The sequence below is a fragment of the Heterocephalus glaber genome, unplaced genomic scaffold (assembly GCF_053883595.1).
Source record: "Heterocephalus glaber isolate CG9 unplaced genomic scaffold, H.glaber_assembly_v1.0 deba00001547, whole genome shotgun sequence".
Taxonomy (NCBI): domain Eukaryota; kingdom Metazoa; phylum Chordata; class Mammalia; order Rodentia; family Bathyergidae; genus Heterocephalus; species Heterocephalus glaber.
Genome location: NW_028258340.1, coordinates 7,542,239 through 7,555,257, shown reverse-complemented (window position 1 = coordinate 7,555,257; position 13,019 = coordinate 7,542,239). Strand labels below are relative to the sequence as shown.

General features: G+C 44.1%; 1 protein-coding gene and 1 pseudogene across 1 annotated transcript in view; one reads left to right on the top strand and one right to left on the bottom strand.

The window, feature by feature from the left end:
• The window catches only part of Nyx (nyctalopin), a 30,009-nt gene extending 22,569 nt beyond the window's left edge, over window positions 1-7,440 (top strand). The window contains exon 2 of the mRNA XM_004850077.3: window positions 3,111-7,440. Coding sequence (XP_004850134.1) covers window positions 3,111-4,519 — 1,409 coding nt within the window. The 3' untranslated portion in view covers window positions 4,520-7,440. The remainder of the gene's footprint in view (window positions 1-3,110) is intronic.
• Window positions 7,441-11,049: 3,609 nt separating this feature from the next.
• LOC101706256 (leucine-rich repeat protein SHOC-2 pseudogene) lies at window positions 11,050-12,509 on the bottom strand (annotated as a pseudogene).
• Between the last annotated feature and the right edge of the window lie 510 nt (window positions 12,510-13,019).

Sequence of the window (13,019 nt, the reverse complement as noted above, 5' to 3'; positions counted from 1 at the left end):
AAGCAGAACTTATCTAAATATGTTATATTTCAATTTCTTTTCTTTTTGGTGTCCTGCTTTTCTTGCTTACTAAACATATACTTAGTCTTCATACTGGGTAAACCAATACCAGAGTTTTGCTGTCTGTTCTGAGAACTTATCTCACTTAATTTAAATTTCACTTAATAATCCAATAAATTAGTTATTATTCCGAGTTCCTGTCAAAGTTTCCAAGTCTGAAAATAGGTTTGTAATAGTGATAATATCTTGAATACTTAATAAAAGTTTAAAGTCAACTTCAATCTATTTTCTGAAACAGATTATAGTGCACATACATATGTTTCAATTATTTTCCATTTGAGGATGGAACCTGGTGCCCTCCATACACTAGGCAAGGGCTCTAACACTGAACTGCAACCCCAGTCCTTGTTGTAAAATTTAAAAAGTAAAGAGGATATATTGTGAGAAGCTTCACTCTCACCACTCTTGCATGGGTTTTTAAAATACTAGCAGCCACCTTTTTGGTCTCTTGCATTTTATAAATTGTAACGTTTCTCTTCTAATGCTGTGAGCTCTTGACAGAGTTTTTAAAATTACATCCTTCAGTAGGAAGCCATAGATTCCAGTTAATTCTACATTTATTGAGCCATACTGTGTGCCTGCAACAATGCTAGGTATTGTGGGTATCAAAATAAGTTATATGTTCGAGAATGTACTTTTTTTAATCAGAAAGGAGAAGAGTAAAATGAAGAACTATTTGTAAGAAAATCTGATGCCTTCGACTTGACCCAGTTGGAAGAGTTGATAGAAGGTTCTGCCTATGTCCTGCTGAGGCCTGGAGCTAAGATCATAATCTTGGCCCTGTTTCCCTACCGGAGAGTCTCCCAGCCCAGTGGAGGTCCTGTTCACACCCACGTTCAGCACAGGGTCCAAGAAGCTTGCTAGAAGCTTTGTGTGTCTATCTGTTTTCAGGGAGAAGGAAAAGCTGAGCTGAGCTTCAACATCAGATCATTTTTTTGGTACTGGGGATTGGACCCACCCAGGGCCTTTGTGCTGAGCTACACCCCCAGCCCTTTTTTTTTTTATTTTTCAGGGCCTCACTAAGACACTAAATTTCTCAGGTGAGGCTTGAATTTGTGATCCTCCTGCCTCAGAGTGCTGGGATTATAGGTATGCATGGACTGGGCCCAGCAACACTAGAATGTTGAAGTTGCTACAGTTTTCAAGTGAACATATAAAACCAAGTCTGAAAGGGCTGAATCTCTTTCCGAGCAGCTGAGAAAACAAGTGAACATTCAAACCCAAGTCTGAAAGGGCTGAATCTCTTTCCCAGCAGCTGAGAAAACATGGAGTGTCCACAACAGACAGACTGAAGAGATCTCGGAAGCTGAGCAAACCTACACACCCCTTGTATTGGCCACATCTTCAGGTTCCTGCAGGGGACTGGATAGGCAAAATAGGGAACCCTGTACACAGGGGTAGGGACTGAATGGCAGGCCAGCAGTATTTGCCAGGAATTTGGGAGTACTGGTGAGGAAGGGTAGAAATTATAAATCAGTGATCGTATTTATCTCTGCGTACATTTTTCCCTCTATAGGAACTGTGGATTGAGCACATTTCGCGTGAGAGCTGTGCCTGGCCAGAAAATAAAAATTGTGCATTTGTCAATGCTGCCTTTTCCATTGGCCCTCAAGGCTGGCTTGGGACCAGTGTTTTCCACAGGAAAGCAGACCATGCTCTTCTTTTTGCTGCCAGGGGCAAGCCTACTGGGTGGTGGCTTTTGAAGTCTATCTGATCTGCCACTCAAATGATCAGAACAAAATTTATAAGCACTTTTCTTTCACAAGATGATGTAAAAACGTTCCCAGGGACCAAGGGCTGGTAAATGGACCTTGACTGCATAGTATCCATAATTGATTCTCTTGAAATGTGTGAGAAAGCTATTTAGTATGCTGTCTTTATGGTTTAATTTTAGTGACTTCACAGAAGGAAAAAAGAAAGATTGGTAGGCTTTTCTTTCATTTCCAACCACCCTTAAGCCCTACTTCTTCCTTCTCCAGAGGCTTAACATACTCAGTGGGGGTTTGCAGGAATTGAATTCTTAGGATGAGAGGGGCCAATAGCATCAATAGAAATATAAGCCACATATGTGTAAATTTTCCAAGTAGCCACATTAAAAAAGATAGAAACAGGGCCGGGGATTTAGCTCAGTGGTGCTGCGCCTGCCTGGCAAGGGCAAAGTCCTAAGTTCGATCCCCGGTACAAAAAAAAAAAAAGAAAAGAAAAAAGAAAAGAAAGAAACAGTTGACATTAATGATTAATGTGAATATTTTATGTAACCCAATATATCTAAAATAGCATTTGAAGGCTGGGGATATAGCTCAGTGGTAGGGTGCTTGCCTAACATGCACAAGGCCCTGGGTTCCATCCCCAGTCCCCCTCCACTCCCCATAAAAACATTTAAACATGCAATCAACACAAAAATTTTTTTTTTTTGAGACCGGGTCTCGCTCTGTAATTCAGGCTGGACTTGAACTCACTATGTAGCCCAGGCTGGCCTCGAACTCATGACAATCCTCCTGCCTCAGCCTTCTGAGTACTGGGATTACAGGCATGCACCACCACACCCGGCAATGCAAAAATTATTGATGCGATATGTTAATCTTTGGTATTAAGACTTTCAGATCTGGTGCATCATCTGCACTGATGGGCTGGCCACATTTCTAATGCCCAGTAGCCTATGTGGCTGGTGGCCACTGTATTGGGCAGCACAGGCCTACACGTAGGCCACAGGGCTGGCCTCAGCAACCCCCTATGCTTGAATACTGGAAATCCTCGAGGCCACATTCTAGGAGCCTACAGCGATGATGCTGCGAGGGCAGGAGGGAGTTTGGAAGGGGCCCCATGGCAGGGATTATGCAGGGGATGTGCTAAGGTAAGTGGAAACCAAAGCGAAGGGGAGCGCGTTGTAGGTGGGGACACCTGTGTGCCTTGGCCGAGGAGGGACACGGCCACTGCAGGACTAAAGAGAACTTAGTGCAGGGCCTGCGTCCTGCTCCCTGGGTTGACCTTTGGCTGACTGCTGCTCCCTTTTTGTCTCTTCTTCTCCCTCCTGTCCCCCCTCCCTCCAGCGGTGGTCCTCGGCCTGCCCAGCACCCGGGCCACCGAGTCCTGCTTGCACGCCTGCCCGGTCCCCTGCAGCTGCAGCAAAGCGGAGCGCGGCTGCACGGTGCGCTGTGACCGCGCGGGCCTCCTGCGGGTGCCCGCTGATTTCCCGTGCGAGACGGACTCCATCGACCTGGACCACAACGGCCTGCGCATCCTGGGTGAGCGCGTCTTTGGCGCGTTGCCGTCGCTGCGTCGCCTGTCGCTGCGCCACAACAACCTTTCCTTCATCACGCCCGGCGCCTTCAAGGGCCTGCCGCGGCTGGCCGAGCTGTGCCTGGCGCACAATGGCAACCTGCGCTACCTGCACGCGCGCACCTTCGCCGCGCTCGGCCGCCTCCGTCACCTCGACCTGGCCGCCTGTCGCCTGTTTAGCGTGCCCGAGCGCCTGCTGGCCGAGCTGCCGGCCCTGCACGAGCTCATCGCCTTCGATAACCTGTTCCGCCTCGTGCCGGGCGCGCTGCGCGGCCTGGCCAACCTGACACATGCCCACCTGGAGCGCGGCCGCATCGAGGCGGTGGCCTCGAGCTCGCTGCAGGGCCTGCAGCGGCTGCGCTCGCTCAGCCTGCAGGCCAACCGCATCCGCGCTGTGCACGCCAGGGCCTTTAGGGACTGCGGTGCCCTGGAGCACCTGTTGCTCAACGACAACCTGCTGGCTGTGCTGCCGGCCGACGCCTTCCTCGGCCTGCGCAGACTCCGCACACTCAACCTGGGTGGCAACAGGCTGGGCGGTGTGGTGCGCTCCTGGTTCACCGACATGGCTGAGCTGGAGCTGCTCTACCTGGACCGCAACAGCATCGCCTTCGTGGAAGAGGGCGCCTTCCAGAACCTCTCGGGTCTCCTGGCACTGCACCTCAATGGCAACGGCCTCACCGTGCTCTCCTGGGCCGCCTTCCAGCCCAGCTTCTTCCTGGGGCGCCTCTTCCTCTTCCGCAACCCGTGGCGCTGCGACTGCCACCTGGAGTGGCTGCGGGACTGGATAGAGGTCTCTGGTCTTGTCGCCGAAGTGCCATGCGCCTCTCCAGGCTCCGTGGCCGGCCTGGACCTCAGCCAGGTAGTCTTCGTGCGCTCCTCCGATGGCCTGTGCGTGGACCCCGTGGAGTTGAACCTCTCGGCGTCTAGTCCAGGCCCATCCCTGGAGCCAGTGGCCACCACCGTGAGCAGATTCGGTAGCCTCCTCTCCAAGCTGCTGGCCCCGAGGGTACTGGTGGAGGAGGTGACCAACTCTACAGCCAGGCTGGCCAACGCCTCACTGTCCTATACCCTTCCCTCCCGTGGGGTTGGAAACTTGGGCCACAAGGACACGTTTCTCTTTGCCTCTTGTGTTCTGCTAGGTGTGTCCCAGTATGTGACATTTTGCTTATGGAGAGACTGACCCTGCCATGCTGGAGCTGCCCAAAGTGCTTTGGCCAAAGGGGGAAAGTTGGGCTTAGGGAGCAGGATGAGGGCCAGTAGGGAAAATTCTAGTGGAGGACAGAAGGAAGAGTTTGCCTCTACAGATGGCCCTAGGCAAAGAAGAACACTGGGACTTGGCACCAGGCTAGGGGTGGTCATGGATTTCTGCTCTTCTCACATGGACATCCTTTGGAAAAGAGAAACAAAAAGGACCGTGGGCCTTTGGGTTCAAGGCTAGGAATTGTAAGTCCCTGGGGCTCCACCGACCCCTTTCCCCCATCTTCCAGGCAGCAGTGCCTGCGATGCCTGAGTTAGAGGCAGTCCACAGCTAAGAATGATCAACTGTGCCAGTTCTTCTGGTGGGGTAACCCATTAAGTCCCATCCTTGGTTTCTTACCAAATCCTCCTCCTCCTCCCTAGATATCTGCCTGGGGACACTAGGGTTCAGGAAGGTGGGTAGGACATGACAGAAAGGAAATGGGACAGAGCCTTAAACCCAAGGGGGTATGAGGCGGTTCCTGGGATCTGAAATATGTTAAGAGGCATTTAAAACAAAGATCCATTTCACTTGCACCATATTTATTTCCAAGGAAGCCAGTAGCCACAAAGGAACTTTAAGGCAGCAGGATGTGTTTGTAGACAAATAAATCTGCAAAATCCTACAAAAAACAAAAAAGTTCCCAGTCTTTTGGGAGATTGAGGCAGGAAGGTTGCAAGTTCAAGGCCAGCACGGGCAACTTAGCAAGACCCTGTCTCAAATTTTGAAAAAGGGCTGGGGATGTAGCTGAGGGGAAGGCCCCAAGTTCAATCCCCAGTGTGTGTGTATGTGGAGGGGGGGGGGATTAAATGTTAAACCAGTTTCTCTACTCTAAGACTTAGTCTTTCATGTGCCAATATGTATTGTGAATCCGAGGAGGCCACACAATCCTCTTTGCTAAATGTTTTGTGGGAAGAGTGTTCAGAAGACAGAGACACTATTAGGTGTGGAAATTATTATGAGCTGTGTGCTTTAGGGCTAATGGCCAAGCAGGAAGGAAGTAGGGTGGGAAGAGAGACAGGGATATTTCAGGGTGGCAGCTGGTCAGCTATAAGCCTCCTGCTTGCCAAAACAAAGGGTGACCAGCACCTATGGTGAGCATGTAGGGCCTCTGAGTGTGCAGTATCCCAGGGCAGGGCTGCCAAATCTCACTCCAGGGGTCCCAGTAGCCCAGCTTTTCTCAGGGTTGCAGTGAACATGAGCAGAGGTTGACTGGTCAGCCTCGGGATCAGCAGCCCTTTGGGCCTGGATGCAAGTGTAGGCTTTGTAGGCTGCTTTCTACACGCTGGCTCTGGGTTCAGGGTGTAGGTCAGTGGTGGAGCACTTGCCCAGCATGTGCAAGGCCCTGGGTTCCATCCCCAGCATGGCTCCCCCCTCCCCATGCTGGCTCTTCCATCTTCCCACACCCATCTCTGTAGGTGGCAGCAGAGCCTTCCTGAGCTGGTCACAACAAGCACGAGGGAGTCAAGCCAACAACAGTGCCATATGTTTGCTAAATACTTGCTTAAGCTATTCCATATACCATGTGTAGTGATAACTGCGTTTGTTAACATTTTGGAAATCCGCAATCTGAAATGTCCTGACTTCCTTCCTCACTTTGTATTTGGAGAGGTGAATTTGCAAAACCCACACAGATCGGGCTGGGGATTTAGCTCAGTGGTTTTGCCACCTGCTGTGCAAGCACAAGGACCCGAGTTCGATCCCCGGTACAAAATAAAGCACAAAACCCACACAGATTCAGGGTGCACCACGAGGTCAGTTTTTCATGGTAACAGTTCCTCCTCTTCCCCCTCGCCTTCCTCCTCCTATTCCTCTCTCTCTTTTAAATGGTACTGAGGCTCAGAGAGGGCCTCATGTGTGCTAAGCAAACACTACCACTGAGCTACATCCCTGGAACTTGTTAAAAAATTTTGAGACAGCCAGGTTGCACAGGCTGGGCTTGACCTTTTATCCTGTGTCAGCCTCCCCAGTAGCTGGGATTACAGGTGTGAGCCACTGTGCCCAGCAAACAGTATTTCTTAATAATACCAAGTGTAAGAACTGTTGCAGGAGTATTTGAATGGGTTTTGACCATTAGTGGTCATCAACTCAGTTGAACAGATCATGGTCAGCATTTTGAAAAACAAACAAACAAACCCATGAGGGCTGGGGGTGCAGCTCAATGGGAGAACATGTACTTAGTATGTTCGATGCCGGGGGTTCCATCCCTAGCACCACAAATGGCGATAGTAAAAATGTGATAGAATAGAAAAGTCACAGAGCATCACATGTAATATTATAAGTAAGCATTGTTTTGCGAAACTTTTTACTTAATTTGCATTTGTTCAAATTGTATGTGTATGTGTATGTACTGGGTTACTGTACAATTTATATTTTATTTGGAATTATGGTTAAAAGATGTGAAAGCCACTGATGTGCAGCATGCATGATTTAACAAAAGTTATTATTATTTTTTTTTTTGTACCGGGGATTGAACTCAGGACCTTGCGCTTTCGAGGCAGGTGGTGGAACCACTGAGCTAAATCCCTGGCCCAACCAAAAGTTATTATTTTGAAAAATTTCATGCCTACAGAAAAGTTGCAAGAATTGTAGAATGATCACTTTGGCCATTCATCTATGCTTCCTGATTGTTAGCTTTTTACATATTTGAAGTCTTTTTTTCATTCTTTTTCTTTCCATATTATTATTATTTATTTATTTTTGGTACCAGGGATCGAACTCGGGACCTTGCGCTTGCAAGGCAGGTGGTGGCACCACTGAGCTAAATCCCCAGCCCTCAGATGCCCATTTTTGGATTGGGTCTTTAAATTTGGAAGGTCTGATTTTTTAAAGTTCTTTTTTCTTTGTATTAAATTCTTTTATTGGTACATTGTAGGTATACAACACAATTACATTTCTCATTGGGAATTGTACCTTTACATAATGCATCTTGGTTCTTATTTTTTCCCCATTCCTAGCCCTCCCTTCACACCCTCCACCCTTCCCTATTTACAAAGACTTTATTTCAATTTTTTCCATTTCTCATCATTTTTCCTTTCCCTTCTTTCCTTTCCCCTGCCCCTCCCACTACACCTACCCCTTTGGATCTTTTCTTCCTATTTTGCATTATCGATTATTCATTCTAATAATTGGTACATTTTAGGCATACAATATAATGACATTCATCGTTGGAAATTTGCACCTTTACATAGTCTCTCTTGGTTCTTATTTTTCACCCTTGCCCAGCCCTCCCTTCAACCCCTCTATTCCTCCCTATTTACAAAGATTTTGTTCCTATTTTTCCATTTTCTCATATTAATCCCATTCCCTTCTATCCTTTCCCCTAGCCCTCCCACTTCCTTCCCCTTTGCCCCTTTTCTTCGTATTTCACATTACCTATTATACATTTAGTCCTTACTTACACTTTCAGTTTCTCACACCAGAGAAACTATTCAGTATTTACACATGTGTGTCCTGTTTATTTCACTTAAGAGTATCACCTCAATGTGCATCCACTTAGCTATAAATGTCTCTAATTTCTCATTTTTTTATGGCTGAGTAGTACTCCATTTTATAAAAAAACCACATTTTCTTTATCCAGTCTCCAGCTGATGGGCATTTGGGCTGTTTCCAAGTTTTAGCTATTACAAACTGTGCTGCTATGAACATGGGTGCACATATATCACTGTGGTATGATTCTTTTAATTCTTTTGGGAAGATAACCGGCAGAGGAATAGCTGGATCAAATTGAACCTCTAATCCTAGTTTGGCGTATTCCGCGAGACTGGGGACCTCGGTAGGGCGTGGGCAGACCTGCCTGACTGCAGTGGGCTGATTCGGCATGTTCTGTGCGACTCAGGACCTTGGCAGGGCATAGGCAGACCCGCCTGTCTGCAGCGGGGTTAAAGTTCTTTATAGGTTGTAGATAGTAGACCTTTGTCTGAGGAACAGCAGGTGAAAATTTTTTCCCACATTGTAGGTTGTCTCTTCACTGTGTTGGTGGTTTCTCTTGCTGTGCAGAAGCTTTTTAGTAAGAAGGGGTCCCACTTGATTGTGCTAGTTAACGGGCAACTGAGGTTTTGTTCATAAACTCTTTTCCTACACCAGTGTCTTCAAGAGTTCCACCTAATTTCTGTTCCAGCTGGTTCAGCGTTTCTGTTTTAATATTTAGATCTTTCTCTTTTTTTCAGGGTAGAGCTGTAATAAAGAAAATTTTAACTGAAAAGCCACAGTAGATGGCAAAGAAGAAAGGATATTACTTGGTAAAATCCAGTGACATCTACAATAGTTTTACAGCACATTTAAGCATTCTAGGGTTTTATATCTTCACCTGCCTTCCATTTTTTAGTTGCTCCTTATAAAATTGCCAATTGTGAATATAGCTATTCACAATTTAACCTCAAGTCTAGTCCTGAATTTGAGTTCCAGAAAAAGCAAAACACTCCAAATTTCTTTCAATATTATAGCCTTAATTTTTAAAAAAGGTTTATTTAGAAGACAATGCCCAACTAAATGGGAGAAGAAGCAGCAATATGTAATTATATATAGTATTCACTGTATGGAAGTGTTTTTTGTATGATATCTAGAATGCACTTGCTCTGTCCATCTCCTCGATATAAAATGACTTGTACCAACACTACCAAAAGTAAGAGCACTACATAAGGGGCACACAATTACAATTCTGCTAGCCTTAAAGGCAGTAAAGAGAAGGGAAATATATCAAATAGTACATGCACATCTTAAATAATTTCCATGGAATTTCCAATGGCTTCTATGCAATGTGCCTCTTTTCCATAACCGTATTATCAATTACCAAGAAAGGAAGGATGAATTTAAAAGTAATGGTACTGAACTGAATTGTTTGAAGCCCATGCCCCACAAGTGGGGAACAGTGCATTTAGTTCAGCAGCAGTACCACACAGCATGAAGATAGTGTGCTTAGGCACAGATATACCAGACTGAAAGATGTGCAAGCCAAGTCAAGATATAAAACCATAGTATGTGGCTAAGTAACCTCAAAACGTACATATATTGCAGTTTTCAAAGAAAGACATTCATTTCATTATACAAGGATAGGGAGGAAAAATCCTTAAAGTTATCTATTGTAGTTTATGATATAATAAATACATATCTATATAGCATTGTATATACATATATAGAATGTGTTTATAATTTGTCAAATTTGTTACTTTTTGTGGATTTGCAACTTTCAGAAATGAAAAAAAAATCCTTTTTACTACAAATTTCTATTCCCCCAAACTTAAGAAAACATATTTATACTAGGAAAGGTTTCAATACCCTATCCCTATCCAAAGACTTACCTCAGATTTTGCTCCACAACTCAGAGATGTAAAATTAAAGAAATGTTAGAGTTTTCACCATATATTGAATTTTGCCAGTTGTTTCAATAAGCAAATATCATATATTTAAATCAGCGGATGCAAATTCTTTTTTTTTTTTTTTGGTACCCAGGATCGAACTCGGGTCCTTGAGCTTGCTCAGCAGGCGGTGAAACCACTGAGCTAAATCCATGGCCCCGGATGCAAATTCTTTAATAGAGGATATATACTCTAGTTGTGATTAATTAAAACAGAGCAAATCAAAACAAACAAAAAAATCCAGTGATTTACTCTGACTATAAACAATATATAATATTTAAATCTCAAATTTCAAAATAAGTTAAACATTCTGCCTTCAGGGTCTATCATATATAAAGATCTGTCAATTGATAAGGGGAAAATGTTTATGAAAAGTCGCAACAAATTCATTTGCCATTATTTTTTCCAAGAGAAATGTATATCTAGCTATACTACCTCTGTCCTGTAAATGGAATAAATTCATAATTTGTTGGCAATTTTTTAAGCAAACTGGCATATCAGATTACACAACAGAAAAACATCCATCAAATTCAGCAAAGAAAACTTATGTAAGCCTTTTTTACAGAATTAAAAAAAATCTAAATGGCTATGATTTCTCTATTAGCAGAAACACATAATGCAGTCTTTATAAATATGCCATATATATCAATATCTGCATAAATAGACACAGATACAGATGTGAAACGTGAACAGCAGTCTGATTTTGAACAGTGTGTAGGACACGCAGATCTGTATTAGACAATGGCGCGATATGGACCCTGCATCTTTTTTTTTTTTTTTTTGGTACCAGGGATTGAACTTGGGTCCTTGCGCTTGTGAGGCAGGTGGTGGAACCACTGAGCTAAATCCCTGGCCCCTGGACCCTGCATCTTTAAGAACTGAATGATGAAAGAAGGTTCCCCCAGCAACAATCTGAGCGGGGAGGTGACTGAGTGGACAGTCATCAGTACTCATGATTGAAAGCTTGCTGCAGAGAGCTAGCTCAAAGGGAAGGCAGTGCAGGTTGGGGCTGTCATTCAAATACAGTTCTAGATTCTCCAGCGTACCAATTTCCTCAGGAAGATGAGTCAGCAGTTTTTCTCCGGGGCCCAGGTGTGTGAGATTGGTGAGGTGACCGATGCCTCTGGGAAGCATGGTTAACTGGTTATTTGTCAAGACTAATTTCTGTAAATCCTTAAGATAAGCAATTTCATTTGGCAAGGATTCCAGTTTGTTCTCCTCTAGATCCAACTCTCTTAATTTCCTAAGGTTCCCAAGACCATGGGGAAGTTTCTTTAGAAGATTGTTTGGTAATATTAGAACCTCAAGGGAAACTAGACCAGATACATCCTCAGGGATCTTTGTGAGCTGATTAGTAGCTAAATTCAATTCCACCATACTGGTCCAAGTTCCAAAATCCAAAGGAAGTGATGTTAACTGATTGTCCTTCATATTCAGCTTACTAAATACTTTTGCTCTGGAGAAAATTCCAAATGGGATTTTATTGATTCAGTTGTGTTCCACGTTGAGGGATAGATGGTAGATAACTGAGATGACCCACCGACTGGATATAACTGGAAGCAATTTCTAGCTAAGGTCAAACTATTCAGTTTTACAAGACTGGATAAAAGAATCTCTGGTAAAGTAGAAATGTTATTGTTCTCTAAATTTAATTCTTCGAGTGCAAATGATCTGGGTATTGCTGACAGTCTATTATATCTCAATCCAAGACGACTTAAAACTGGACAAGTTTACTATGGTATCAGGGAGATCTAGCAGTTCACTGTGCTGCAGGTCTAGGTTGGTAATCTGTGTGCAGTTGCCAACCTCCTTTGGGAGGTGTTCAAGTTGATTGTGAGCTACATCCAGCTTAATGAGGTTACATAAGTCACCAATTTCAGCCGGTAGTTGTTTGATTTTGTTCTCTCAAATGCTAAGCATGCTGAGTTTTGACAGGTTTTTGATGTCTTTTTTTCCACAGTAGTTATACGATTAAAGCGAGGGGAGAGGGTGGTGAGAGAATCTAGCCCATATACCGCTGAAGGAATTTCTCTCAGTTTATTATGCTGTAAATCAAGCATCTGAAGCTTCTTCAAGTTATCAAGAGAGTCAGGCAAACTGGTAAGTGAATTTTCACTTAGAGCCAGTGTCATGAGATTTACTAAACAGCCCACCTCTGCTGGGAGGGACTGTAATTTGTTACTGTATAAATAAATTTCTGTTAATTGAGTCAGCTCTTTGACTGATGATGGCAATATGTGTATAGATCTCTTGGATAAGTCCAAACACATTGAATTTTCTTCCCGGCATTTGGTGAGCTCCTTAGTTACTTCTGTATTACTGTATTTTTTCCTATTTCCAGGTGCTGGATTTGGCGGTTTGATTGCGTTGTCAATTGAAAAAGCAACCCCTGGTTGGGCAGCACTGGAATCCTTTTTTCTATCTTTGACATCTTTCCCTTTGGTTTTAGGTTCTTTTTCTTTGCTTTCTTTTCCCAAACCTTCAGAGGCTTTTGCCTCCTTTTCTCTTTCCTTGGCTGATGGTACTTTGGGATCTTTCTCTTTAGGGTCTTTTTCTTTTCCTAAACTAGTACTCATGGTGATTCAAAAGTGGATTAAAAAACTACATGAAGTCCTTTTATTTTGTTTGTCAGCAATCCAAATTCAAAGATGAAGAGACAAAGATCCTGCACAATCAAAAACCTGTTGACTTGAAGAAGTAATCAGCGTAGAGTAACATCTATCTGTTACGTGTTGGATCTAAAAGCACTATGTCCATTTCTGATAACTCATTCCAAGTGGTAAAAGGGTGCTGGTCAATTAATGATTCATTAGAATTCTGTCAGGAGCCTGGACTCCGCCATCCTGCTCAATATTTAGATCTTTAATCCATTTTGATTTTAGTTTAGTGCATGGTGAGAGATATAGGTCTAGTTTTAATCTTTGGCAAGTTGAAATCCAATTTTTCTAGCACCATTTATTAAAGAGGCTATCTTTCCTCCAGTGAGGGTGTTTGGCTCCTTTGTCGAAGATGAGGTGGCTGAGTATGTCTGGAGTTGTTTCTGCATTTTCTAATCTATTCCACTGGTCCTCAGGTCTGTTTCTTTG